Source organism: Coregonus clupeaformis, chromosome 21, assembly GCF_020615455.1.
Source record: "Coregonus clupeaformis isolate EN_2021a chromosome 21, ASM2061545v1, whole genome shotgun sequence".
NCBI classification, from domain to species: domain Eukaryota; kingdom Metazoa; phylum Chordata; class Actinopteri; order Salmoniformes; family Salmonidae; genus Coregonus; species Coregonus clupeaformis.
In genome coordinates this window covers 2,047,036-2,074,544 of record NC_059212.1, presented here as the reverse complement: position 1 = coordinate 2,074,544, position 27,509 = coordinate 2,047,036, and the positions used below count along the sequence as shown (strand labels likewise).

Below are 27,509 nucleotides of genomic sequence, written 5' to 3'. Positions count from 1 at the left end.
GTACAGATCTAGGATCAGCTTCTCAGCCCCCTAACCTTAACCTTTAGTGGGGGAAATGCAAAACTTGTTCCAAGCAAAGTGGCAGTAAGAGTTTCAGTATGAATCAGCAGCACAGTCTGTCTAGCGCTGATTCATGATGCTTTTGCACAGCGGAGCGGGGCGAATCAATCTCAGGCTACTGCGGGGGAGCTGGGAATTTAGCACAAAGCATTTCCCTTCTGGACTGCTGCCACTTCATTTGCATAGACGCACGCACGCACACACACACACACACACACACACACACACACACACACACACACACACACACACACACACACACACCACATAAACAGACACACAGACACACTAGAGTGCATAAGTAGGTAATCTTGGTATTCACACCCCCACACAGACACGCACACACACACTCTCTCAAAAAAACATAGACCTGTAACGGGGGTTAGTGTGCTGCTAACAGCTTAGCTTCCTCCACTGTCCGACTGCCCCACACTGAGCTCGAACCAGTGATCCTCTGCTTCACAACACACGTGACCGCCCTCCTTGACAATGTGCAAACCGATTGAGCCATACAAAATGCACCTCTTGGATGGTTCCATCGGTGACATTTCAAGCTAGCTGTGGAGTGAGTTTACGGTACTTTCTTAACTCCGTTACACATGTATAAGAAATAAGATGTGATACATGCATGTGTACGCGCACACACACACACACACACACACACACATACACACACACACACACACACACACACACAGTCTCTCTCTGAAAGACCCAACACAGCAACCTATGGATATTTACATTTGGGTCTAAACTGACACAAATGAACCACTAAATGTCACTTTGGCTATGGCTGCATCCTACACAGCAGAGAGATACATCTAAATTATCCAGCTGCCATTTTGATCTATTGCTCAGGTCTACCAGTGTCATCAGTATTCGGAATTGCATCAGAATGCAACGAAGCTCTACAACTTGTCACAGTGGAGAGGAGGGACTGGGAGTGGCCAGATGGACAGGCCAGAGAGTTAAGGCATAGGTAGGGTAAAAAAAGGGATGAAAAGACAACGAAAGTTTAACATTAAATGTTCTCGGGGAGATATTTGAAAGAGGTAAATGTAGAGAGCGGAAATAGAGAGCAGTGAGGGAGAGGAAGGAAGGCCAGTTGACTATGTAAAACCACACTGGTGTTATAAAGCGCTCTAATCAGGATTATATAGGACAGGTGGGGAGACGTTTACATTACATTTACATTTACGTCATTTAGCAGACGCTCTTATCCAGAGCGACTTACAAATTGGTGCATTCACCCTATAGCCAGTGGGATAACCACTTTACCATTTTTTTTTTTTCATAATAGTTTTTATTTATTTTTATTTATTTATTTTTTTTGGGGGGTGGTAGAAGGATTACTTTATCCTATCCCAGGTATTCCTTAAAGAGGTGGGGTTTCAAATGTCTCCGGAAGGTGGTGAGTGACTCCGCTGTCCTGGCGTCGTGAGGGAGCTTGTTCCACCATTGGGGTGCCAGAGCAGCGAACAGTTTTGACTGGGCTGAGCATGAACTATGCTTCCGCAGAGGAAGGGGAGCCAGCAGGCCAGAGGTGGATGAACGCAATGCCCTCGTTTGGGTGTAGGGACTGATCAGAGCCTGAAGGTACGGAGGTGCCGTTCCCCTCACAGCTCCATAGGCAAGCACCATGGTCTTGTAACAGATGCGAGCTTCAACTGGAAGCCAGTGGAGTGTGCGGAGGAGCGGGGTGACGTGAGAGAACTTGGGAAGGTTGAACACCAGACAGGCTGCGGCATTCTGGATGAGTTGTAGGGGTTTAATGGCACAGGCAGGGAGCCCAGCCAACAGCGAGTTGCAGTAATCCAGACGGGAAAAAGAGAGATGGGACAGAGAGAGAGATGGGGAGAGAGAGAGAGAGCGAGAGAGAGGGGGGGGTTAGATCTCACCACCATAAATGCATGCCATGTCTTGAATCACCTCTCATTCACACAGAAGGTGTGTGTGTGTGCATGTGGGAGCGAGCCTAATCGGATCACCATTTTTCACACTACTCATGTCACACAATAGGATTGCAGCAGTAATCTAGACCATATTAATTGATTTTAATTGACTAAATACTGCATCTTTTTATATTTCCCTCATTGCTAGTTTCACTGTGTATAGGCTTTACAATGTCTGTTGTACATTGAGATATTTCTCTGTTTTCTTGTGCATAAAGCGATTTGAACGGTTATATGCTGTAGAAATAGAGTTATAATTATTATTGTGTTATAATAATATTTCAATACCGTAATGATATTATAGTTATGGTAATATGATAAATTGATTACGTGTATCTAATCCAAAGCAACATATAGTTAACATGTACTCAGTTGCTAATCAAATCAAATCACATTTTATTGGTCGCATACACATATTTTGCAGATGTTATCGCAGGTGCAGCAAAATGCTTATGTTTCTAGCTCCAACAGTGCAGTAATACCTAACAATACAAAACAATACACACAAATCCCCAAAAATGAAGAAATATCAGAACGAGAAATGTCGGAGTCCAGAATACATGTGACCAATGTTGGAATCAAATCCACAACCCTGATGTTGCAAGTACAGTACCATGCTCCAATTAACTGATCCATAATTTGATTAACAATATTGTAGTAGTAAGTAAGTAAGACCTGTCCGAGCCAAATGGCCCATAGGGCAGGAGCTTATCTCCTGTTTCTGCAGCGTGAGGCAGCTTGACGTACAACTACATGCCCATATGTCCTTAAAGGATATACAGTGCTGTCACGTCTCCTCCCGTTACTCCCCTCCGGCGCTCTGATTCGCCGCTTTACTGAGCGCACCACCTCGGCAACACAGGAATGGAAACCCAATGCACCCTAGTCACCTCCAGCGCACCTGCACCTCATCATCCCATCACCACCACTATATAGCCCTGGACTGTTCAGTCATTGTTGTGTGTAATTGTTAGCGTCGTGTCGTTTACTCGCTCTTTGTTATTCTCTTTCTCATTGTTAAGTAAACCTTTACCTTGTTGATTCCTGCGTCTGCGTCCTGCCTCTTCGAATCCTCAGTACTTGTCACAAGTGCCTTCAGAAAGTATTCATACCCCTTGACTTATTCCACATTTTGTTGTGTTTTTCTAACCCCACTACACACAATGCCCCATAATGACAAAGTGAAAACATGTCTTTAGAAATGTTTGCTAATTTACTGAAAATAAAATACAGAAATATCTAATTTAGTATTCACACCCCTGAGTTAATATTATGTAGAAGCATCTTTGGCGGCGATTACAGCAGTGAGTCTTTTTGGGTCAGTCTCTAACAGCTTTGCAACATGGATTGTACAATATTTTCTAATTATTCTTTTTAAAAAATGTCAAGCTCTGTCAAGTTGATTGTTGATCATTGCTAGACAGTCATTTTCAAGTCTTGCCATAGATTTTCAAGCCAATTTAACCCACCCGTTGTCCTAGGGTCAAAATGACCCGCCACTGTGTTGAACCAACTTTATTTAATTTTTATATTTTTGGGATCATTTGTGAGAAGGAGGCAGTGAGACTTTAGGGTTAAGTCAAAACTGTAACTAGGCCACTCAGGAACATTCAATGTCGTCTTGGTAAGCAACTTCAGTGTAGATTTGGCCTTGTGTTTTAGGTTATTGTTCGTCTCCCAGTTTCTGTTGGAAAGCAGACTGAACCAGGTTTTCTACTAGGATTTTGCCTGTGCTTATAGCACTGTATTCCGTTTATTTTTATCCTAAAAAACTAGTCCTTGCCGCTTGCAACGCCAGGGTTGTGGGTTCGCATCCCCAAGGGGGACCAGTATGAAAAAATGTATGCACTCGCTACTGTATGTCGCTCTGGATAAGAGCGTCTGCTAAATTACGTAAATGTAAAAAAATGATGCAGCCACCACCATGGATGAAAATATGAAGAGTGGTACTCAGTGATGTGCTGGATTTACCACTGAAGTTAATTGCTTTGCCACTTTTTTTGCAGTATTACTTTAGTGCCTTGTTGCAAACAGGATACATGTTTTGGAATATTTATTATGTACTGGCTTCCTTTTTTTCACTCTGTAATTTAGTTTAGTATTGTGGAGTAACTACAATGTTGTTGATCCATCCTCAGTGTTCTCCTATCACAGCCATTGAACTCTGTAACTGTTTTAAACTCACCATTGGCCATAATGGTGAAATCCCTGAAAGGTTTCTGTCCTTTCCGGCAACTTAGTTAGGAAAAAGGCCTGTATCTTTGTAGTGACTGGGTGTATTGAAACACCATCCAAAGTGTAATTAATTACTTCACCATGCTAAAACAGATATTCATTGTCTGCTTTTCCTTTGTTTACCCATCTACCAATAGGTGCCCTTCTTTGTGAGGCATTGGGAAACCTCACTGGTCTTTGTGGTTGAATCTGGGTTTGAAATTCTCTACTCGACTGAGGGACCTTACAGAAAGTTGTATGTGTGGGGTACAGAGATGAGGTAGTCATTCACAAATCATGTTAAACACTATTATTGCACACAGAGTGAGTTCATGCAATTTATTATTTGTATTTGTATTTATTTGTATCTATTAGGGATCCCCATTAGCTGCTACCAAGGCAGCAGCTACTCTTCCTGGGGTCCAAACATATTAAAGCACCTACATTACATATAATTGTTCTGGACTTGGGGACTGTGAAGAGACCTCTGGTGGCATGTCTTGTGGGGTATGCATGGGTGTCCGAGCTGTGTGCTAGTATTTTAAACAGACAGCTCGGTACATTCAGCTTGTCAACACCTCTTACAAAAACAAGTAGTGATGAAGTCAATCTCTCTTTCACTTTGAGCCATGAGAGATTGACATGCATGTCATAATGTTAGCTCTCCGTGTACCTTTAAGGGCAAGCCGTGCTACCCTGTTCTGACCCAACTGCAATTTTCCCAAGTCCCTCTTTGTGGCACCTGACCACACTACTGAACAGAAGTCTAGGTGCGACAAAACTAGGGCCTGTAGGACCTGCCTTGTTGATAGTGTTGTTAAGAAGGCAGAGCAGCGCTTTATTATGGACAGACTTCTCCCCATCTTAGCTACTGTTGTATCAATATGTTTTGACCATGACAGTTTACAATCCAGGGTTACTCCAAGCAGTTTAGTCACCTCAACTTGCTCAATTCCCACATTATTCATTACGAGATGTAGTTGAGATTTAGGGTTTAGTGAATGATTTGTCCCAAATACAATGCTTTTAGTTTTAGAAATATTTAGGACTAACTTATTCCTTGCTACCCATTCCGAAACTACCTGCAGCTCTTTGTTAAGTGTTGCAGTTATTTCAGTTGCTGTAAGAGATGACGTGTATAGTGTTGAGTCATCCGCATACATTAACACACTGGGTTTACTCAAATGTCGTTAGCAAAGATTGAAAAAAGTAATGCCAAGAGTGTGCAAAGCTGTCATCAAGGCAAAGGGTGGCTATTTGAAGAATCTCAAATATAAAATATATTTTCATTTGTTTAACACTTCTTTGTTTACTACATGATTCCATATGTGTTATTTAATAGTTTTGATGCCTTCACTATTATTCTACAATGTAGAAAATTGTAAAAATAAAGAAAAACCCTTGAATGAGTAGGTGTGTCTAAACAAGATCGTCTCTAAGCTTTACAGGAATGTGGTTCTGAATATAGACCACAACACCGCCCCCGTTGGCATTTCTGTCTTTTCGGTAGATGTTATAACCATGTATTGCTACCACTGTATCATCAAAGGTATTATCTAAGTGAGTTTCAGAGATAGTCAGAATATGAATGTCAGATGTTACAAGCAAGTTATTGACTTCATGTACCTTGTTTCTCAGGCTGCATATGTTAAAATGAGCAATTATTAGCACTTTTCTGGTTTGCTTGATTGGTTTTAATACTTTACTGGGAAGCTTATCAGAAGTAGACTTGCTCATGTTATTTATATTGAAGCTGATAGTGCAGGGTGAGCTGCACACAATGGTCTTCCTACTAGGGCACACCGCCTCAGTGCTAACAGTGTAACTCTGGTTCATAGGCTCATGATTACTGCATACAATAGCTGTAGGATCAACAGAGGTATTCAGGGCAATTAGGAGGACATAAATTAAGTTACTATTATGTGACTTGTTGAGCAAATTTTTACTCCTGAACTTATTTAGGCTTGCCATAACAAAGGGGTTGAATACTTATTGACATTTCAGCTTTTCATTTTTATTTAATTTGTATCATTTTCAAAAAATATAATTCCACTTTGACATTATGGGGTATTGTGTGTAGGCCAGTGACAAAAACATCTACATTTAATCCATTTTAAATTAAGGCTGTAACACATTTCATTTCGCTGCCACTGTGTCCAGTCCAAGATGAGCTGTTCATCAAAAAACCTATTTCTCTCAAATTTTGTGAACAAATTTGTTTACATCCCTGTTTATTGAGCATTTCTCTTTTGCCAAGATAATCCATCCACCTGACAGGTGTGGCATATCAAGAAGCTGATTAAACAGCATGATCATTACACAGGTGCACCTTGTGCTGGGGACAATAAAAGGCCACTCGAAAATGTGCATTTTTGTCACACAACACAATGCCACAGATGTCTCAAGTTTTGAGGGAGCGTGCAATTGGCATGCTGACTGCGGGGATGTCCGCCAGAGCTGTTCCCAGATAAATTAATGTTAATTTCTCTACCAACATCGTTTTAGAAACTTTTGCAGTACATCCAACCGGCCTCACAACAGCAGACCACGTGTAACCACGCCAGCCCAGGACATCTACGTACGGCTTCTTCACCTGCGGGATCGTCTGAGACCAGCGACTCGGACAGCTGATGAAACTGGGGGTTTGCAAAACCAAAGAATTTCTACGTGCTTGTCGTCTTCACCAGGATCTTGACCTGACTACAGTGCGGCGTCATAACCGACCTCAGATGGCAAATGCTCACCTTCGATGGCCACTAGCACACTGGCGAAGTGTGCTCTTACGGATGAATCCTGGTTTCAACTGTACCAGGTAGATGGCCTACAGCGAGTATGGCATTGTGTGGAAGAGCAGTTTGCTGATGCCAACGTTGTGAACAGAGTGCCCCATGGTGGCGGTGGGGTTATGGTATGGGCAGGCATAAGCTACGGACAACAAACACAATTGCATTTGATCAATGTCAATTTGAATGCACAGAGCTACCGTAACGAGATCCTGAGGCCCAATGCTGTGCCATTCATCCGCCGCCATCAACTCATGTTTCAGCATAATAATGCACGGATCTGTACACAATTCCTGGAAGCTGGAAATGTGCCGGTTCTTCCATGGCCTGCATACTCACCAGACATGTCACCCATTGAACATGTTTGGGATGCTCTGGATCGACGTGTACGACTGCGTGTTCCAGGTCCCGCCAATATCCAGCAACTTCGCACAGCCATTTGAAGAGGAGTGGGACGACATTCCACAGGCCACAATCAACAGCTTGATCAACTCTATGCGAAGGAGATGTGTCGTGCTGCATGAGGCAAATGGTAGCCACACCAGATACTGACTGGTTTTCTGCTCCACGCCCCTACCTTTAAAAAAAAAGGTATCTGTGACCAACAGATGCATATCTATATTCCCAGTCATGTGAAATCCATAGATTAGGGCCTAATGAATTATTTCAATTGACTGATTTCCTTATATGAACTCTAACTCAGTAAAATATTTTAAATTGTTGCATGTTGCGTTTATATCTTTGTTCAGTGTAGTTTCGATATAGTTTAGGTGTAGTTTCGATGGGCCATCATCAGCTACTAAATGATGTCCTCTTAAAACTGCTTATAACACAAATTCTGTTTGTGTTATGAAGATTCTAACAACGATAGTGTTTTAGACTTATTTAGGAAAAGTCAAGAACGGGACATAATGGCAGAGTAATTAAAAAAGTACATTCGTTTGGAGTCAATATGACACTCTCTGCTCTCCTAGTGTTAACTGGTTACATTTGTGGCCGCCTAGCCTACTATCTCCTGGTTGCTGAGCCTAGCCTACTATCTCCTGGTTGCTGAGCCTAGCCTACTATCTCCTGGTTGCTGAGCCTAGCCTACTATCTCCTGGTTGCTGAGCCTAGCCTACTATCTCCTGGTTGCTGAGCCTAGCCTACTATCTCCTGGTTGCTGAGCCTAGCCTACTTTCTCCTGGTTGCTGAGCCTAGCCTACTATCTCCTGGTTGCTGAGCCTAGCCTACTATCTCCTGGTTGCTGAGCCTAGCCTACTATCTCCTGGTTGCTGAGCCAGTGAGAGGTTGCCGAACCTATTGTGATTATTACTGTTCTATCAGGGCATTTCTCATAGTCTATTAATTATAAGCCTATGGTTTATTATGTGTAGGTCTATGTGAGTCACATGTTAAATGCAAGAGTCATGGATTTACGTAGGCCTACAAGACTATTTGGTCTGTAATGCAAAATCACATGTTAGATAGTTTGTTGTTTGCAATCGATTACAGTAGGGTATAGGGTAGGCTATGCTTTTATTATGATTTAATAATGATTTGAGTGCCCAAATTTTGGCCCACCTACATTCTTGCTGGCCCTGCCATCAACTGATTCCTGCCTACGCCACTGGACCAAATACTAAACTTTTTTACTGAATTTGTCTAAATACAATTTGACTTCTTCACATAGGGGGATTAGATACATAAAGTGCTTTCATTTCTAAACGATAAAACAGGTATGTATGGAAATACCTTCAAATAAAAGGTGAAATTCTGTACTGTTGCCTCATATGAAACATTTGATCTCAAATCAGTGATCCTGTAGCCAAATTCTCCCTTATTTTAAAAGCTATTTTTTTTACATACTGTAGGGCCTTCATTTTCTGCATAAACACACTCACTCATCACACATTGTAGACCAAGCAAGCTAGAACCAGAGATGAAAGGGAGTAAGAATGTAGGCTAGATCAGCTATAGCTAGACTATGCTGTCAAAACAAGCGAACTAGACTTGATTTGAATTTGTTCTGCTACTGACAAACAGTCGAATTGCAGTTGCCCCTTCCCTGTCCCTGACTGTGCTAGCAAATACAAAGTAACCTACTACTGGCAGTATTCATTTCAAACTCACCGTCCGGCGTCGGTAGGTAGCTCATGCATGCAGGACGAGTCACAGTGGAAAAAGGGCAGTGGGAGGGGACTTTTTTCAAGATTCATATGTTTATGAGAAATTATCTAGTTTGATGGGCAATTTGTTATATCTAAAGTTACAAGAGAGAAAAGAGAAACACATGTAATATAAAGTAATTAGTTTAAAAAAAACATCACCAATCAAAAGGCCACTTTTTATATAGTAGGGCAAAAGGGCAGGTGCACCAGCACCCTTAGGGCTCCATCTGTCCAAATACTGTACATATGGAGGGTGTATATGAAACAAGGGGGTCTGAAGAAGGAATCCGTTCACCAGGCATCATAGTATTGTTAAAAATGTATATGCAAGCAGAGAAGCATCAGGTCTCATTTTGAGAGTCTGGGAGAACTCGACCGGGGATCGAACTCCCAACCTTCCAATCTCAGGGTGGACACTCTAAACAAAAGGCCACTGAGATGGTACCTGACAAAATTCAATTATGTAATATAATATGAGAGAACAAAGTCATTGGCCTTCCTCACCTCCTGTCGCTTGAAGTTCTGGACGGCTTGATCAAAATGGTCATCTTTCGTCTCATCCGCCTTTCCCAGCTTCTGCAGTACCTGGAACCAAATGAACACAATATGTTCAGAGACAGTCTGTGAAATAAGCATCAATTAGCCACTTTTGCTGCTGATAGGAGTAGGGTGATTTGCCCCTAGACACTGATTTTGTGTCAGTTTTGCATTTTCCCTTAATAGTTAAAGGTCCAATGCAGTCATTTTGATCTCATTATCAAATCATTTCTGGGTAACAATTAAGTACCTTATTGTGGTTATTCAAATAAAATGTCAAAAAGAAACAAAAATAGCTTCTTAGCAAAGAGCAATTTCTCAAGCAAGAATTTTGCTAAGACTGTCTGGGAGTGGTCTGAGCGAGGGGCCTAATTGAACGAGCCACATGTAACCTGAAAACTAGCTGTTATTGGCAGAGAGGTTTGAAACTCTGTTATTAGTCTATTAACTTATATCGCCTGGTGATGTCGCCAGGTAGGCTAAAACTCCCTCCCACCAAAACAGGATGAAATGTCAGGTGGTCTTTTCAAACTGCTCTTACACTAAAAGGGCATTATAATTATTTTCACAATTTCACAATATTATTCCTACCGCATTGTGAAAATATATATAAAACACAGGAAAATCATGTTTCTGACTACACTGGGCTAAGGTTAGGATTGGGGGAGGAGAGGCTGATCCTTGATCTGCATTTGGGGAAACTTCACCCTGGAGCTTAGCACACACTCATCAATTTAAAATCAAATCAAATTGTATTAATATTCTATTTAAAATCGCAACACACTTTATAGCAAAACAATTTTAAAAAAGGCAATAAAAAAAACAACAGAGGGCAGAAAATTACAGACTTGCCAACTAGATTGAATACCAACTGAATTGTATTCTTGTTGACCTGGGCACTGGGTACTGGTTGCTAATGAGTAGAGAATTTTCAAAAGATACACTACATTACCAAAAGTATGTGGACACCTGCTGGTCAAACATCTCATTCCAAAATCATGGGCATTAATATGGAGATGGTCACCCCTTTGCTGCTATAACATCCTCCACTCTTCTGGGAAGGCTTTCCACTAGATGTTGGAACAATGCTGCGGGGACTTGCTTCCACTCAGCCACGAGCGTTAGTGAGGTCGTGCACTGATGTTGGGCAATTAGGCCTTGCTCGCAGTTGGCATTCCAATTCATCCCAAAGGTGTTCGATGGGGTTGAGGTCAGGGCTCTGTGCAGGCCAGTCAAGTTCTTCCACACCAATCTCGACTTTTGCACGGGGGCATTGTCACAGGAAAGGGCCTTCCCCAAACTGTTGCCACAAAGTTGGAAGCACAGAATCGTCTAAAATGTAATTGTATGATGTAGTGTTAAGATTTCCCTTCACTGGAACTAAGGGGCCTAGCCCGAACCATGAAAAACAGCCCCAGACCATTATTCCTCCTCCACCAAACCTTACAGTTGGCACTATGCATTCGGGCAGGTAGCGTTCTTCTGGCATCCGCCAAACACAGATTCGTCCGTCTGACTGCCAGATGGTGAAGCGTGGTTCATCACTCCAGAGAACGCGTTTCCACTGCTACAGAGTCCAATGGCGGCGAGCTTTAAACCACTCCAGCTGACGCTTGGCATGGCGCATGGTGATCTTAGGCTTGTGTGGGGCTGCTTGGCCATGGAAACCCATTTCATAAAGCTCCCGACGAACAGTTCTTGTGCTGACGTTGCTTCCAGAGGCAAGTTTGGAAAGACGATTTTTACGCACTACGTGCTTCAGCACTCTGCGGTCCATTTCTGTGAGCTTGTGTGGCCTACCCGTTGTTGCTCCCAGGTGTTTCCACTTCACAATAACAGCACTTACAGTTGACCGGGGCAGCTCTAGCAGGGCAGAAATTTGACGAACTGACTTGTTGGAAAGGTGGCATCCTTTGACGGTGCCACGTTGAAAGTCTCTCTTCAGCAAGGCCATTCTACTGCCAATGTTTTTCCTATGGAGATTGCATGGCCATGTGCTCGATTTTATACACCTGTCAGCAACGGGTGGGGCTAAAATAGCCGAATCCACTAATTTGAAGGGTTGTCCACATACTTTTGTAGATATAGTGTAAATAAATAGTGTTTTCCATAGGATTCTCCACTCTTGAATGACCTCACCTGTCCCCAGGCATTCCCAAAGCTCCTTTCAGACTACACAATTGTATAATTCCTACAATCGTATAACCTTTCACGCTACACGACACTTGAGTTCTATTATCACATTTGTTAAATGAAAGGCTTTCATGTTTACTGACTGTTTACTGGAACAAAGAATGTCAGACATTTATAGAATGTGCATCGGGTATAATAAATATGAAGCATGTTTTCATTTAGTTCCTCAAGGCTGTATGACCATCGAGAGTCTGTACACAGCACTCGTACAACCTTTCAGAGCATGATCATAAAATTTGTCACGAATATCGTGTAGTGTGAAAGCAGTTTTAATTTACGCAATCTGAAAATAGGGTTTGATAGGCTGTGCAAATGTATAATGTAGGCCTATGTGCAAATACAGAATGTGCATGCTTTCATGTCAAATTTGGAAAAATGATATTGACTATTCAATATAATCTGAAATAATTGACTATCTTTGATATTGTACTTTAAAGGTAGCTCATCACTGCACATGACTCATGACAGATGTGATGTGACCCTATTCTATTGGCCATGCTATCCAAGCCAATAGAACCTCCTCCTTGGCAAACAACCAGTCCAGACTGTCCATACGGTCAATCAATGCCAAACACGTTCTTCCTCGGACCACAACAAAAACCACAAACGTTTCAGCGGACATCGTAAGCTGCCTGCTCTTATACCGAATCAGTATGAGGGTCAAGTAGCTACATCTACCCTCTACCATACTTAATGGGATGGTCTGAAATGTGATTCATCCATTTGTGAGTGACTTGATGGAATAAAATAACAGAACAGTGAAGATGGCTTTTTAAAAAACAGAGTGGCTAAGGACCCTTTTCGCCCTGCCCGCAGGATGCCTTGACCATTTTCTCCATTGTTTGGCACATGTGCAGAACGTTAGCCTATATGAACATTTAGAAAACGGGAAAAGGCTTCCTGGAGGGTGGGGAGAACATGATGCTAAACCTCGGCCTACAAAATATTACTGTGGAATTGATTGATGAGAATAAAAACACAATCAAACCAAATAAAAACACATTTCAAACAAACAAATACATTTAAGGCCTAAACATTCCTTCCTGTGAACTAACATGTGGCAAATTGTGGCCCAGCAGTGGCTCCCGGACCACTGTTTGGGAACCACTCACTACTCTAAGAGAAAATGAACCAAAAAGTGTTTCTTAGTGGACACGTTCAGGTAGTCCCTCCCCGCTTTGGCCCATTTGCTTCTGTTTTGTTCCTAGCTGAATACGACCCAGTCCCTGGTGAAAAGGTTGAGTCAGAGAGAAAGAAAGTGGGCTGATCCCGAATGGAGTAGCCATCTGGCCCTCTCCAAAGGACAAGGGAAGAGGCCAATCCTCTTAGTGGTCAACAGTCTAGAGAATCCCCTTGGTAGCCTATGGAGTAGGGTGACGTTTTGGGGGAGGGGAAGCTGATCCTAGATCTGTACCCCAGTCCATTAAGTAAACACTATCAGACAGGTAGAGTGATCTGACATACAGTACAAATCTATATGGCACAGAGGAATACACAAACTGAGTAAAAGCATTATGCTGAGTCAGCGGTCTCTCAGCGCGTTGTCCCAGCGTCAAATACACTGAATTGGTCCCCAGTTCCCTCAAAGCTAGCCCAAACGCTGAATGAGTGAATGTCATGAACTTAACAAGTAAGCGACAACAACTCAGGGACTAGTAAGACAACAGAAGCACAGAGCCTAGAGGGCATTAGCATAAAACGAAACGATGCGACGGAGGGTTACGTAAGCGGTTGCATTGTTTGTTTATCGCAGACAGCTTTCTAGGTGATAGTGATTGCTTCAGCGGAAGGGGATCAGGTTGCAGAGACGAAGACTGTCATTTCAATGGCTATTTCACTGGTAAAGTGGACAAACTGAGAAGTGAAATGACAACATTGAAAAGTGAACCATCATATTTTTGTATAAAATATCTAATAATGAAATAGAAGGATTGCTGTTTTGAATTTGGTCAAGTTAGTGTGGGAGAGGTGGAAAAACGATTGTAATCCATCAATAATGATAAGCCACCAGGTACACACAACCAAGATGGGAAACTATTGAAAATGCTAGCAGACCGTATTTTCACCCCTATTTGCCATGTCTTTTACCAAAGCCTAAAGGACTGTGTGTGTCCACAGGCGTGGAAGGAAGCTAAAGTAATTCCACTGCCTAAAAATAGTAAAGGAGGAAGAAATGACATGGTAGGTGCTGGCGTGTTGAGCTCCAAACCTGTTTCATAATTTAGTGTATAAAAATTGTAATTTGAGGACATATCGGAACTGAAGCCTTTTATTGATATGTCCCATGATATGCTAAGTCAACAAACAAAGCGAGTTAGAGCAGTAATGTCATCCAGCAAAACCGACGAACCACAGCCGTCCAAACATTCTAACATAATGGACGGAGAAGGAGATTACCGGATAACGTTCTCCAAGGATGACAGTAATGTGTTGGCGAAGATAAATGAACAATTGAAAAAGCTAGATCTGATCCCTGGGGTATTGGCAGAAATTGAGGCCCTCAAACTGTCGGTGGAGTTTAACAGCAAATTATGACATGACATGGGCTCGGTGGTTACCCATGCCAAGTAATGTGTAATGGAAGATAATATATTTATATTTGGGCTATTATGTTAATGATTGGGCTACTATTCAGAGCGGTAGCCTAATTTCTGCAACTCACAGCCGATGTGCATCTAATGAGTAGGTAGTGCTGAGCGATTAGTGCTTTTTGAGGTCAGTTTGGTTTCGTAATAAATAATCACGGTCTTCAATTTCGTTTCGAATTATTTATTTATACATTAAATGCACTATGCATTATATGGGTTGAATGCTGTAGGTTTCTGGGATAAACACCATTATCCCAGAAACCCTAGACCCACTCCAATTTGCATACCGCCCCAACAGATCCACAGATGATGCAATCTCTATTGCACTCCACACTGCCCTTTCCCACTTGGACAAGAGGAACACCTACGTGAGAATTCTATTAACTGACTACAGCTCAGCGTTCAACACCATAGTGCCCTCAAAGCTCATCACTAAGCTAAGGACCCTGGGACTAAACACCTCCCTCTGCAACTGGATCCTGGACATCCTGATGGGCCGCCCCCAGGTGTGAGGGTAGGTAACAACACATCTGCCACGCTGATCCTCAACACGGGGGCCCCTCAGGGGTGCGTGCTCAGTCCCCTCCTGTACTCCCTGTTCACCCATGACTGCATGGCCAGGCACGACTCCAACACCATCATTAAGTTTGCCGACGACACAACAGTGGTGGGACTGATCACCGACAACGATGAGACAGCCTATAGGGAGGAGGTCAGAGACCTGGCCATGTTGTGCCAGGATAACAACCTCTCCCTCAACGTGATCAAGACAAAGGAGATGATTGTGGACTACAGGAAGAAAAAAAAAAGGACTGAGCACGCCCCCATTCAAGATTTGACATGGGTCCTCAGATCCCCAAAATGTTATACAGCTGCACCATCGAGAGCATTCTGGTATGGCAACTGCTTGGCCTCCGACCGCAAGGCACTACAGAGGGTAGTGTGTATGGCCCAGTACATCACTGGGGCCAAGCTTCCTGCCATCCAGGACCTCTATACCAGGCGGTGTCAGAGGAAGGCCCTAAAAATTGTCAAAGACTCCAGCCACCTTAGTCATAGACTGTTCTCTCTGCTACTGCACAACAAGCGGTACCGGAGCGCCAAGTCTAGGTCCAAAAGGCTTCTTAACAGCTTCTACCCCCAAGCCATAAGACTCCTGAACAGCTAATCATGGCTACCCAGACTATTTGCATTGTCCCCCCCCCACCCCCCTCTTTTACGCTGCTGCTACTCTGTTTATTATCTATGCATAGTCACTTTAACTCTACTCACGTGTACATATTACCTCAATTACTTTGACTAACCGGTGCCCCCGCACATTGACACTTTTTTTCTTTTTCTTAAAACTGCATTTTTGGTTAAGGGCTTCTAAGTAAGCGTTTCACTGTAAGGTCTACACCTGTTGTATTCGGCGCATGTGGCAAATAACATTTTATTTTATTTGAATAAAACAATTAATAAAAGTCCCATGATGGTGGTGACTGCCCATTACGGCTTATCACTTATTAAACATACTTTATTCACATTACTTTACTTTATGGAAAACGTTTAACTGAGGTCAGTCAATTAGTTGTTTAAAAAATAAAAAATAACTGAAATGTTGGTTAATCACTATGAATAAGCAAATGGGCCATGCATTGGATGTATAGGGTGCTTTGGTGAGGGTGAATTTAAATGCTATTTTCTCTCACCCACGTTTCATTAGGCCTACTTTTACAACAGTATATACTGTATATACTGAACAAAAATATATTTTCATGAGCTGAAATAAAAGATCCCAGAAATTGTTCATATGCACAAAAAGCGTATTTCTCTCATGTTTTGTGCACAAATTTGTTTACATCCCTGTTAGTGAGCATTTCTGCTATGCTAAAATAATCCATCCACCTGACAGGTGTGACATATCAAGAAGCTGATTAAACAGCATGATCATTACACAGATGCACCTTATGCTTAGGACAATAAAAGGCCACTCTAAAATGTGCAGTTTTGTCACACAATACAATGCAGCAATGTCCACCAGAGCTTTTGCCAGATAATTTAATGTTAATTTCTCTACCATAAGCCGCCTCCAACGGACAGCTGATGAAACTGAAGAACAACTGAAGAACTGTCAGAAACCGTCTCAGGGAAGCTCATCTGCATGCTCGTCATCCTCACCAAGGTCTTAACCTGACTGCAGTTCGTCGTCATAAACAGACTTCAGTGGGCAAGTGCTCAGCTTCAATGGCCACTGGCACACTGGAGAAGTGTGCTCTTCACAGATGAATCCCGGTTTCAACTGTACTGGGCAGACGGCAGAAAACGTGTATGACATCGTAAGGACGAGCGGTTTGCTGATGTCAACGTTGTGAACAGAGTGCCCCATGGAGGCGGTGGGATTCTGGTATGGGCAGGCATAAGCAATATACATTTTGGTCAGATATACTTGGATGTGTATTGTCAGCGTTTGTTGCTGGCATGTCATGCCTAAGTTTGCTAATCTTGCCAATTAAAAAATAATTTAAGTACTTGGCAGTATCAGTCGGTTTTGTGATGAATGAGCCTTCTAATTCAATGGATGATGGAGCTGAGTTTGCCTTTTTCCCAGAATTTCATTGAAGGTGCTCCAAAGCTTTTTACTCTCATTCTTTGTCATTTGTCTTTGTTTCATAGTGTAGTTTCGTCTTCTTTCTCAATTTGCAATACGGTTGCCAATTGGTTGTGCAGTCAGACTTATCTGCCATTCCATTTGCCTCATCCCTCTCAACCATACCATTTTTCATTTCCTATCAATCCACGGGGATTTAACAGTTTTTACTGTTATTTTCTTGATGGGTGCATGCTTATTAGTAACTGGGATAAGCAATTTCATAAATGTGTCAAGTGCAGCGTCTGTTTGCTCCGCCTTACACTGATATGGCTACTATATTGTGATCACTACATCCGATGGATCTGGATACTGCTTTCAAGCACATTTCCGCAGCATTAGTAAAGATGTGATCAATACATGTAGATGATTTCATTTATGTGCTGATTGTAACTACCCTGGTAGGTTGACTGATAACCTGAACCAGGTTGCAGGCACTAGTTACAGTTTGCAGCTTTTTCTTGAGTGGGCAGCTTGATGAAAACCAGTCAATATTTAAATGACCCAGAAAATATACCTCTCTGTTGATATCACATACATTATCAAGCATTTCACACGTTATCCAGATACTGACTGTTAGCACTTGGTGGTCTATAGCAGCTTCCCACACGAATGGGCTTTAGGTGAGGCAGATGAACCTGTAGCCATATTACTTCAACAGTATTTAACATGAGATCCTCTCTAAGCTTTACAGGAATGTGATAACATTAATGATAACATTAATAACATTATGATAACATTAATGAGAATAAATGTCCCCATGGTATTCAGGGTCTCTCATTGCTCCGCACTCGGCCCGCAGCTTAGTGGGAATTTGAAAATGTAGCCTTTAAACCAAATGATGGTATGAAAAACAATTTATTTATTCTATCTTGTCCTATTCCGGTGCGGAATAGGTGGGACCCTGGTGGCCTGTATTAAGGTTGATCGTTTAGACTCTTGTAAGGTAGGCTATTGACAGTGCTTTTAATATCCAATCAAGCTTCTCTCATCATTAAAAGACCAGAGGAAAATGTGCAATTGTTAGTTCCTTGTTGCTGTCTTTCTTTTTTCTGTTAAGCATTTAGACTAGACTCTAGGCAGAGAACATGAAGCACTACGGCTAATTCGTTGTCATTTTTCCTGTGCATGTATAGTATGTATAGGTCTATCATTATGTGGACAATCTGAACAGAACTTGCGCGATATAGGCCTATGGACTATCTCCTATGGCTATCTGCGATGGACTATTTACTTTCCACCCTTCTGCCAAACGAATTGCTCATTCTGTTTGTGCATATTCTGGATTAATCGATGATTTATCATCTTTCTCAGTGTCATGGCCTAGGCCAACTGACCAGAACTTATTTAATTAATCTGAAGGGAAGCACTTCGATTAGAGTTTTGTTTCCCTAATGTATCGATATCACAGGTATTGTTCTGCTGAAATTGATTGTATAGATTTAATTAGGGTATATTTAATCTGAAAGGAAGACCATTTTAGAGTGGATACTTTCTATAAGTATTTTCTATCCTTTTCGTTATTTATAATGTGATATTCATAATTTTGGGTATTGGTAGTTCATTTTGGGATATTTATATTGATTATCTCGATTGAATTAATTAAGATGAAGGGAAGGAATTCATCTGGAGAGGATACATTATCTATTCTATCTTCTATATTTTTTTTACTCTTGCATTCTCAATTCTAGGTATTACTGTCAGCTAAGGGTTTGCTAATAGTGATTGCCTTTGTTGGCTTCTGGGTATTTTCATCCTTTTTTTTGTTATTTATTTAGAACTGTTAATGCTGGTCTCTTTTCTCGACAGTTTATAATTTTTCTCGTTTTGTTACACTACCCAGTCAAAAGTTTGGACTCACCTACTCATTCAAGGGTTTTTCTTTATTTTTACTATTTGTTCATTGTAGAATAATAGTGAAGACATCAAAACTATGAAATAACACATATGGAATCATGTAGTAAACAAGAAAGTGTTAAACAAATCCAAATATATGTTATATTTGAGATTCTTCACCAGCAAAGGACAAAGTTTGCCCAAGCAGGTCAAGAAACACGAGCAATGGACATTAGACCGGTGGAAATGTATCCTTTGGTCTGGAGTCCAAATTTGAGATTTTTTGTTCCAACCGCCGTTGCATTGTGAATCGCGGTGTGGGTGAATGGATGATCTCCACATGTGTATTTCCCACCGTAAAGCATGGAGGAGGAGGTGTTATGGTGTGGGGGTGCTTTGCTGGTGACACTGACACCATAGGATTTATTTAGGATTCAAGGCACACTTAACCAGCATGGCTTTCACAGCATTCTGCAGCGATACGCCATCCCATCTGGTTTGGGCTTAGTGGGACTATCATTTGTTTTTCAACAGAACAATGACCCAACACACCTCCAGGCTGTGTAAGGTATATTTTACCAAGAAGGAGAGTGATGGAGTGCTGCATCAGATGACCTGGCCTCCACAATCCCCCGACCTCAACCCAAGATGGTTGAGATTGAGATGGTTTGGGATGAGTCGGACTGCAGAGTGAAGGAAAAGCAGCCAACAAGTGATCAGCAGATGTGGGAACTCCTTCAAGACTGTTGGAAAAGCATTCCAGGTGAAGCTGGTTGAGAGCATGCCAAGTGTGCAAAGCTGTCATCAAGGCAAAGGGTGGCTAATTGAAGAATCTCAAATATAACATATATTTTGATTTGTTTAACACTTTTTTGGTAACTACATGATTCCATATGTGTTATTTCATAGTTTTCATTATTCTACAATGTAGAAAATAGTAAAAGTGAAGAAAAACCCTGGAATGAGTAGGTGTGTCCAAACTTTTGACACTATTCACAAGTCCTTAACGATTACAAGCATACACATAACATGATGCAGCCACCACTATGCTTGAAAATATGAAGAGTGGTACTCAGTAATGTGTTGTATTGGAATATGTTTATTCTCTACAGGCTTCCTTCTTTTCACTCTGTCAATTATGTTAGTATTGTGGAGTAACTACAACATTGTTGATCCATCCTCAGTTTTCTCCTATCACAGCCATTAAACTATGTAACTGTTTTAAAGTCACCATTGGCCTCATGGTGAAATCCCTGAGTGGTTTCCTTCCTCTCCAGCAACTGAGTTAGGAAGGATGCTTGTATCTTTGTAGTGACTGGGTGTATTGATACACCATCCAAAGTGTAATTAATAACTTCACCATGCTCAAAGGGATATTCATTGTCTGCTTTTTTGTATATTTTTTTACCAATCTACCAATAGGTGCTCTTTGCGAGGCATTGGAAAACCTCCCTTGAATCTGTGTTTGAATTTCACTACTCAACTGAGGGACCTTATAGATAATTGTATGTGTGGGGTACAGAGATGAGGTAGTCATTCAGAAATCATGTTAAACACTATTCTTCCATACAGAGTGAGTCCATGCAACTTTATATGTGACTTGTTAAGCACATTTTGTACTCCTTCACTTATTTAGGCTTGCCACGACAAAGGGGTTGAATACTTATTGACTCAAGACTTTTCAGCTTTTCATTTTTAATTAACTTTGACATTATGGGGCCAGTGACACAAAATCAAAATTTAATCAATTTTAAGTTCAGGCTGTATTATGTTATGTTTCATGTTTTGTGTGGACCCCAGCAAGAGTAGCTGCTGTGTGAGCAACAGCTAATGGGATCCTAATAAACAAACAAACAGTCTGTTGTTGATCGCGTTACTGATTCTAACCTCCAGTCCAGAGGGTATTTCATTGGCCAGGAGAGGAACGTTGCCAACGTTGAAGATAGAAATGTAATGTACAGAGCTGACATGAATGGTGCCTCTGTCAATGCTGTGAATGTATGTCTATGAACGTCTGCAGGCATGCCAAGAAAAAATTAAGGTTGGGGTCAATTCGGTCAATTCAGGAAGTGAATTTTAATTCAATTCATGACTTGAAATGTTGGAAGTGAGCAACCGTCAACAACCCTCAACCCTCATCGAATATTCAAAAAAGGATTACAATAATGAGATGTATCCACCAATCCAAAGAAAGGATAGGCGGGAGCTAGACAGCCCGTCAAGCCGCTTTGTGGACAACGACTCCCATTGTTAGGGCGGAGAGACATGCATCTTGTCAGTATATCCATAATCTTTGACAGGGTTCTTTGTAAGGCTAATGGTTCTATCTATTTATAACCATAAATGACATTAACTCAGCTGTACTGTGGTTGTGCTTTGTGAGTAGAAAACACAACAATTTCTGACACTTAACACAAAACATTTTTCCTGTATAAAATAAATATGAAATACCAGTAGAGCCTAAAATCTGCACCAATTGGTTTTGCTATTTTTATATTTTCATTATTCTTAGGCATGAGCTGCACCCATATACATCAGATGTTTGCCATCCGTTAAGTTGCTTACAGCTATTCATTTGTGTTAGATCGGTGATTTACTGATCATTGGAATGTTCAAACAGGGCCTGACACTAAGCTTAAAGGAGATGAGAGGACATCCTCTCCCCCTGGACTATATGACACACTGAAGAGGCCACAACGGGGGTGTAGGGGAAACACGGATGGTAGGGAACGCCCCCCTGGGGAGTGACTGTCAGAGACAACCACCCTCTCCCTGTGTATCATGTTCCCCTCTCCCAAACAACCAGGGAGATGACACAGATAGTCATGTGACATAAGCAGACACCACTGCTGTATCTGGTTACTGGGGTGGCAGGTAGCTTAGTGGTTAAGAGCGTTGTGCCAGTAACTGAAAGGTCGCTGGTTCTAATCTCCGAGCCGACTAGGTGAAAAATCTGTCGATGTGCTCTTGAGCAAGGCACTTAACCCTAATTGCTCCTGTAAGTCGCTCTGGATAAGAGCGTCTGCTAAACGACTAAAATGTAAATGTAAAATGTTACTAGCCCAACACTCTTAACTGCTAGGCTACCTGCAGCCCTGTAACAAGGTAGGGAAATACAGAATGTGTCAGTCAGACTGTTGTAAATGTGTGAGTCATACAGTTAGCTGTGTTCTTCTCTCTCTCATCCCCACTATGCCAGCAGTGCTTAATTTGAGCCGGAACAAGATCCGGCACCTCTCAAATTTGACTTTGTTTGTTCCGGCACCTATTTGCCCAGATCCGGTACCTCTCGCGGCATGATTTATTAATTATTTCACTGTTCGCACTGTAGACATTCTAATAAAAGTGATCAGCATTAAATCAAGTTGCCTCCTCGTTATTTCTCCCACCCCACCAGAAAGACCATCATGTAAAAGTGTGGTGATCCTTCTTTGTAATCATCCAATCCTGCCACACTGATTCCAGACCTGCTCTCTTATTTGTACATAGAGGTTATGGGGAGGGCCAGTGGGGTAGGTAACTGATCTTGACACAGGTCTTGGTAGGGGTAGTCAGCTAGTGAAGAGGTCCCTACGTAATCACGTCACGTAGCCTAGTCTAGTCTTCTCCCTACTGAATTTGAATTGTGGGAAAATGAAAAATGTATACGTAAAGGCAATTGAGTTTGACATTTTTCAAGTCCAGAAATCCAGAGAAAGATGGTGAATCGAACCCAGAACGAGCCAGAGAACTGTCAGTGTCGGAGGAGAGGAGTGAGGGGCAAACTGTTCCTGTTGGCGATGCTAATCCCGCCAGTTCAGCATCACCACTGGCACCTCACTAGCTAGTAGGCTACTAGCGAGTCAGACTCAGAGGGAGAGGGAGACAGGGAGCTGGGGTGGAGGTAGGCAGTGCATCCACCGACAAAGTGCTTGGAGCAGGTGCAATTTACAGTTCAAGAACAAGCAAACGTATAACCCCTCATGCAGAATTCAAAGTTGGGCAGTACAACATGCAAAAAGGTAGGGAGCTTCGGTCTAGAAACGACTGGAGGGATTAAACTAGCAAAAGAGTGGGTGGAATGTACAGTAAATTAACATCCTATGCATCAGACCTAAAAAAAAAACTAAGAGCCCTCAGAAAAAAGGTTTTTGAACATGCCTGAAGCAAGGATGTCAACGTCTGGGTGAAGTGGTGAAACGGAATCAGGCGCAGGACACAGAACTGAGAAATGAATGGATTTACTCAAACGAAAGTAAACCATAACAAACCCTCCACGCAGGGAAGAGCAGTACAACAGCTCAGCAAACGATGTAAAACAACGGACAATCACGCACAAACCCTGGAGGGAAAACAGAGGTAATTATAGGGAAACAAATAAGCATAATGGGTAACAGGTGTGAATAATAAAGACAAGACTAGTGTAACACAGAAACATCGATCGGTGGCAGCTAGTACTCCGGTGACGACGAATGCCAAAGCCTGCCCTAGCAAGGAGGAGGGGCAGCCTCGGCTGTATTCATGACAAAGGCGCATTTCGTGGCAGCAAGCCTTGTAGACAAGGCTAAAGAGAACACCCAAGTTAACAATCAAAATAAATAAAAAAATAGACACTATAGCCAGAGTCTTCAGAACAGCCTTAGAAGGAGGCTAAACATCACAGCCACATGCCTGCTAATGGCTTTGAGACTCTCAGGAGTTAAATGGACTTGACATGGGGAGAGTCATTGTGGGAGGTTTTGAAAACTAAAATAGGACATTTTTTTTCCTTTACCTTCAAAGCACAGAACAAGTTTGTAATCTGAATATGTGCTTCATATTATCACATAGGCAGGAGGCCTATATATTATCATATGTGTGTTCTGCTGTAGCCTACATTGATTTATTTTATTTGAAGTTATATTCCGATATTTGTTCTACTGCTACATTGATGTCTTGAAAATTATATGAAATTCGGGTCTTGTAAGCCCCACAGATGAGTATGTGTGCATATGGCGGGTGTTCTGCAGTGTCGTCAAAAAATGTTGCTGTACATTGATGTCTAGAAAATTAGGCTATAAGAAATTCGGACTTGTGTAAGCCCCGCAGCTATACTCAAGTATGTGGGCATACTGCAGTGACGTCTAAAATGCTTTGAATTAATTAGCACGTTGTGTTTGACACTTTTTTCTCAATGTGTTCCGGTACCTCAGAGCACCCCGGATAACCCCTCAGCCCCCATCCCGCCACCCCCCGAACCCCCCCTCGCGCTCACTATGTATTCCGGGACCTCCCGATTTACAAATGAAGCACTGTACGCCAGCCAGTACACCAACTCGCCTGTCTACTCACCTGTCAACAGTGTGCCATTACATTCTGTCTGGCACTGTGTCTGTGTGTGCGTCTCTATGTGTGTGTTTACCTGGGTTTACTGGTGTGTGTGTGTGTGTGAGAGAGAGCGTGTGATGAGAGTAGATGGTGCCTCATACTACAATATAGACACCCAAACACACACACACATACATACCGTGGCTTGCGAAAGTATTCACCCCCCTTGGCATTTTTTCCTATTTTGTTGCCTTACAACCTGGAATTAAAATGGATTTTGTGGGGGTTTGTATCATTTGATTTACACAACATGCCTACCACTTTGAAGATGCAAAATATTTTTTCTTGTGAAACAAACAAGAAATAAGACAAAAAAACAGAAAACTTGAGCGTGCATAACTATTCACCCACCCCAAAGTCAATACTTTGTAGAGCCACCTTTTGCAGCAATTACAGCTGCAAGTCTCTTGGGGTATGTCTCTAAAAGCTTGGCACATCTAGCCACTGGGATTTTTGCCCATTCTTCAAGGCAAAACTGCTCCAGCTCCTTCAAGTTGGATGGTTTCCACTGGTGTACAGGAATCTTTAAGTCATACCACAGATTCTCAATTGGATTGAGATCTGGGCTTTGACTAGGCCATTTAAATGTTTTCCCTTAAACCACTCGATTGTTGCTTTAGCAGTATGCTTAGGATCATTGTCCTGCTGGAAGGTGAACCTCCGTCCCAGTCTCAAATCTCTGGAAGACTGAAACAGGTTTCCCTCAAGAATTTCCCTGTATTTAGCGCCATCCATCATTCCTTCAATTCTGACCATTTTCCCAGTCCCTGCCGATGAAAAACATCCCCACAGCATGATGCTGCCACCAACATGCTTGGGATGGTGTTCTCGGGGTGATGAGAGGTGTTGGGTTTGCGCCAGACATAGTGTTTTCCTTGATGGCCAAAAAGCTCAATTTTAGTCTCATCTGACCAGAGTACCTTCTTCCATATGTTTGGGGTGTTTCCCACATGCCTTTTGCACTCCAATCTCCACTGTGGAGCTTTGCAGCTCCTTCAGGGTTATCTTTGGTCTCTTTGTTGCCTCCTGATTAATGCCCTCCTTGCCTGGTCTGTGAGTTTTGGTGGGCGGCCCTCTCTTGACAGGTTTGTTGTGGTGCCATATTCTTTCCATTTTTTTATAATGGATTTAATGGTGCTCCGTGGGATGTTCAAAGTTTCTGATATTTTTTTATAACCCAACCCTGATCTGTACTTCTCCACAACGTTGTCCCTGACCTGTTTGGAGAGCTCCTTGGTCTTCATGGTGCCGCTTGCTTGGTGGTGCCCCTTGCTTAGTGGTGTTGCAGACTCTGGGGCCTTTCAGAACAGGTGTATATAAATACTGAGATCATGTGACACTTAGATTGCACACAGGTGAACTTTATTTAACTAATTATGTGACTTCTGAAGGTGATTGGTTGCACCAGATCTTATTTAGGGGCTTCATAGCAAAGGGGGTGAATACATATGCACGCACCACTTTTCCGTTATTTATTTTGTCGAATTTTTTGAAACAAGTAATTTATTTCATTTCACTTCACCAATTTGGACTATTTTGTGTATGTCCATTACATGAAATCCAAATAAATATCCATTTAAATTACAGGTTGTAATGTAACAAAATAGGAAAAATGCCAAGGTTGATGAATACTTTTGCAAAGCACTGTACACAGTAAACACCAAGCTAATAGGAAACATGCCACACAGACCTTCGCAAAGCTCCCCAGGGTATCCCATGTCTCTTCAGATAATTTACACCTCTTAGATGTAAATATAGCGTTGTACGAGTTTGAGCAGGTTCTCATATTTCCATTTCACAACTTTCTCTGTATGGTCTAATAACATGGACTCATGACAAAAACTAGGATGGTAAGAAATCGATTATGTGGGCCCAGAGTCCTTTGGGTATCGTCTAACCACACAGGACCACAGCTAATGGGAATCTAGCTCTCAAGAAGTCATTAGATCGTAGATCTACCTTGGGGATGCAATGTAATGTTTAGCATCAGTTATAGGCTAATTGAACATATAGCCTACATGTGAACAGGGCCACACACGTGCTTCCCTGAGCTATTATAAATAGCACCAGGTGTTTTTCTGTTTACCATTGGTACCATATGTTTGTCTATTGTATGGGGCTGTAACCCAGTCCACCAACAATAATAAACATATCGAATCATAACCAACATTCCTCATAGGACACTCTCATAGGACCACATAGCCAAGATGCTCCATCTCAAAGGTTATAGCAAGCCTGAGATAAAAATACAAATAAAGATAATGTGACTAGTTAAATCATCCTTGGTGTTATCATGCGTAGCTACTAGTTTCAGAATGGTCACACATTATTTTTAATTATTTTTCATTCGCACAAGTTGCGAGTGTTAGTAACACATAGTTTGAGCAGGGTTTTTGGTTTGTCAACCTCTAACCTTAAACTCATATTTTACTCCAACTGTAGTTAACCACAACCCACCAACCTTAACCCCAAGGCTGAAAAATGCAACATGAGAAGTTGAAGAAAACATTGCATGGATATTACGGAAAATACACTTGCATTTTCTCACTTGCGTGCCAATGGTATACAATCTTAGGAGACTGTAAATATAGGGCAACTGCAAGGGCTCTTTGTTGGTTCATTAACCAAATGCTAATATGAATGACAGACAGACATCCTTTAGGTACCCTCTTTTGAACAGCTAGTCAGCTGTTTCCAGGGTCAGTCACTCCCCTGAAATACTCAACTGCACCAATAGAATCACATTCTCAACAGTAGAACATGCAAACAATGGAGCAAATAACCAAGTAAAGCATCTACATACTGTGGACATATTCAACTACGGTCCTGGAGGATGGAAACACTTCTGGCTTTCATTCTTTGCTTCTAAACATGGAAACGTGGGCTGTGTCCATTAAGATATAGAGTAGTAGATAAACGTTTTGCAACAGTACCTCCTCGTTTCACTTCATCTCAAAACGTTTTCTGCCTACTGAACATGACCCAAGTGAATGATTGACCAATCAATGACAATTGATCAATTAACTAGGTAGGAAAGAAAACCAGCAGTACCTCAGCCCTCGAATAGTTGAATTGCCCTCGCATACAGATGTATATTGAATTTGGGTGGGGAATGTATTAACTGGGGAAGGGAATGTTGCCAGAGTTAGTTAGTCTACTTCTTCTGTAATGTTGTTCTCTGATCCTTCCGAATGTGACAAAACATCACAACCTCCAGTCCC

General features: G+C 41.9%; 1 protein-coding gene across 9 annotated transcripts in view; it reads right to left on the bottom strand.

Annotated features, from left to right (window-relative positions):
- Window positions 1-27,509, bottom strand: part of amph (amphiphysin) — a 117,231-nt gene that overhangs the window by 79,644 nt on the left and 10,078 nt on the right. For all 9 annotated transcript variants that reach the window (XM_045206162.1, XM_045206164.1, XM_041841475.2 and 6 more), the window contains exon 2: window positions 9,664-9,744. In XM_045206162.1, the coding sequence (XP_045062097.1) occupies window positions 9,664-9,744 (81 nt within the window). The remainder of the gene's footprint in view (window positions 1-9,663; window positions 9,745-27,509) is intronic.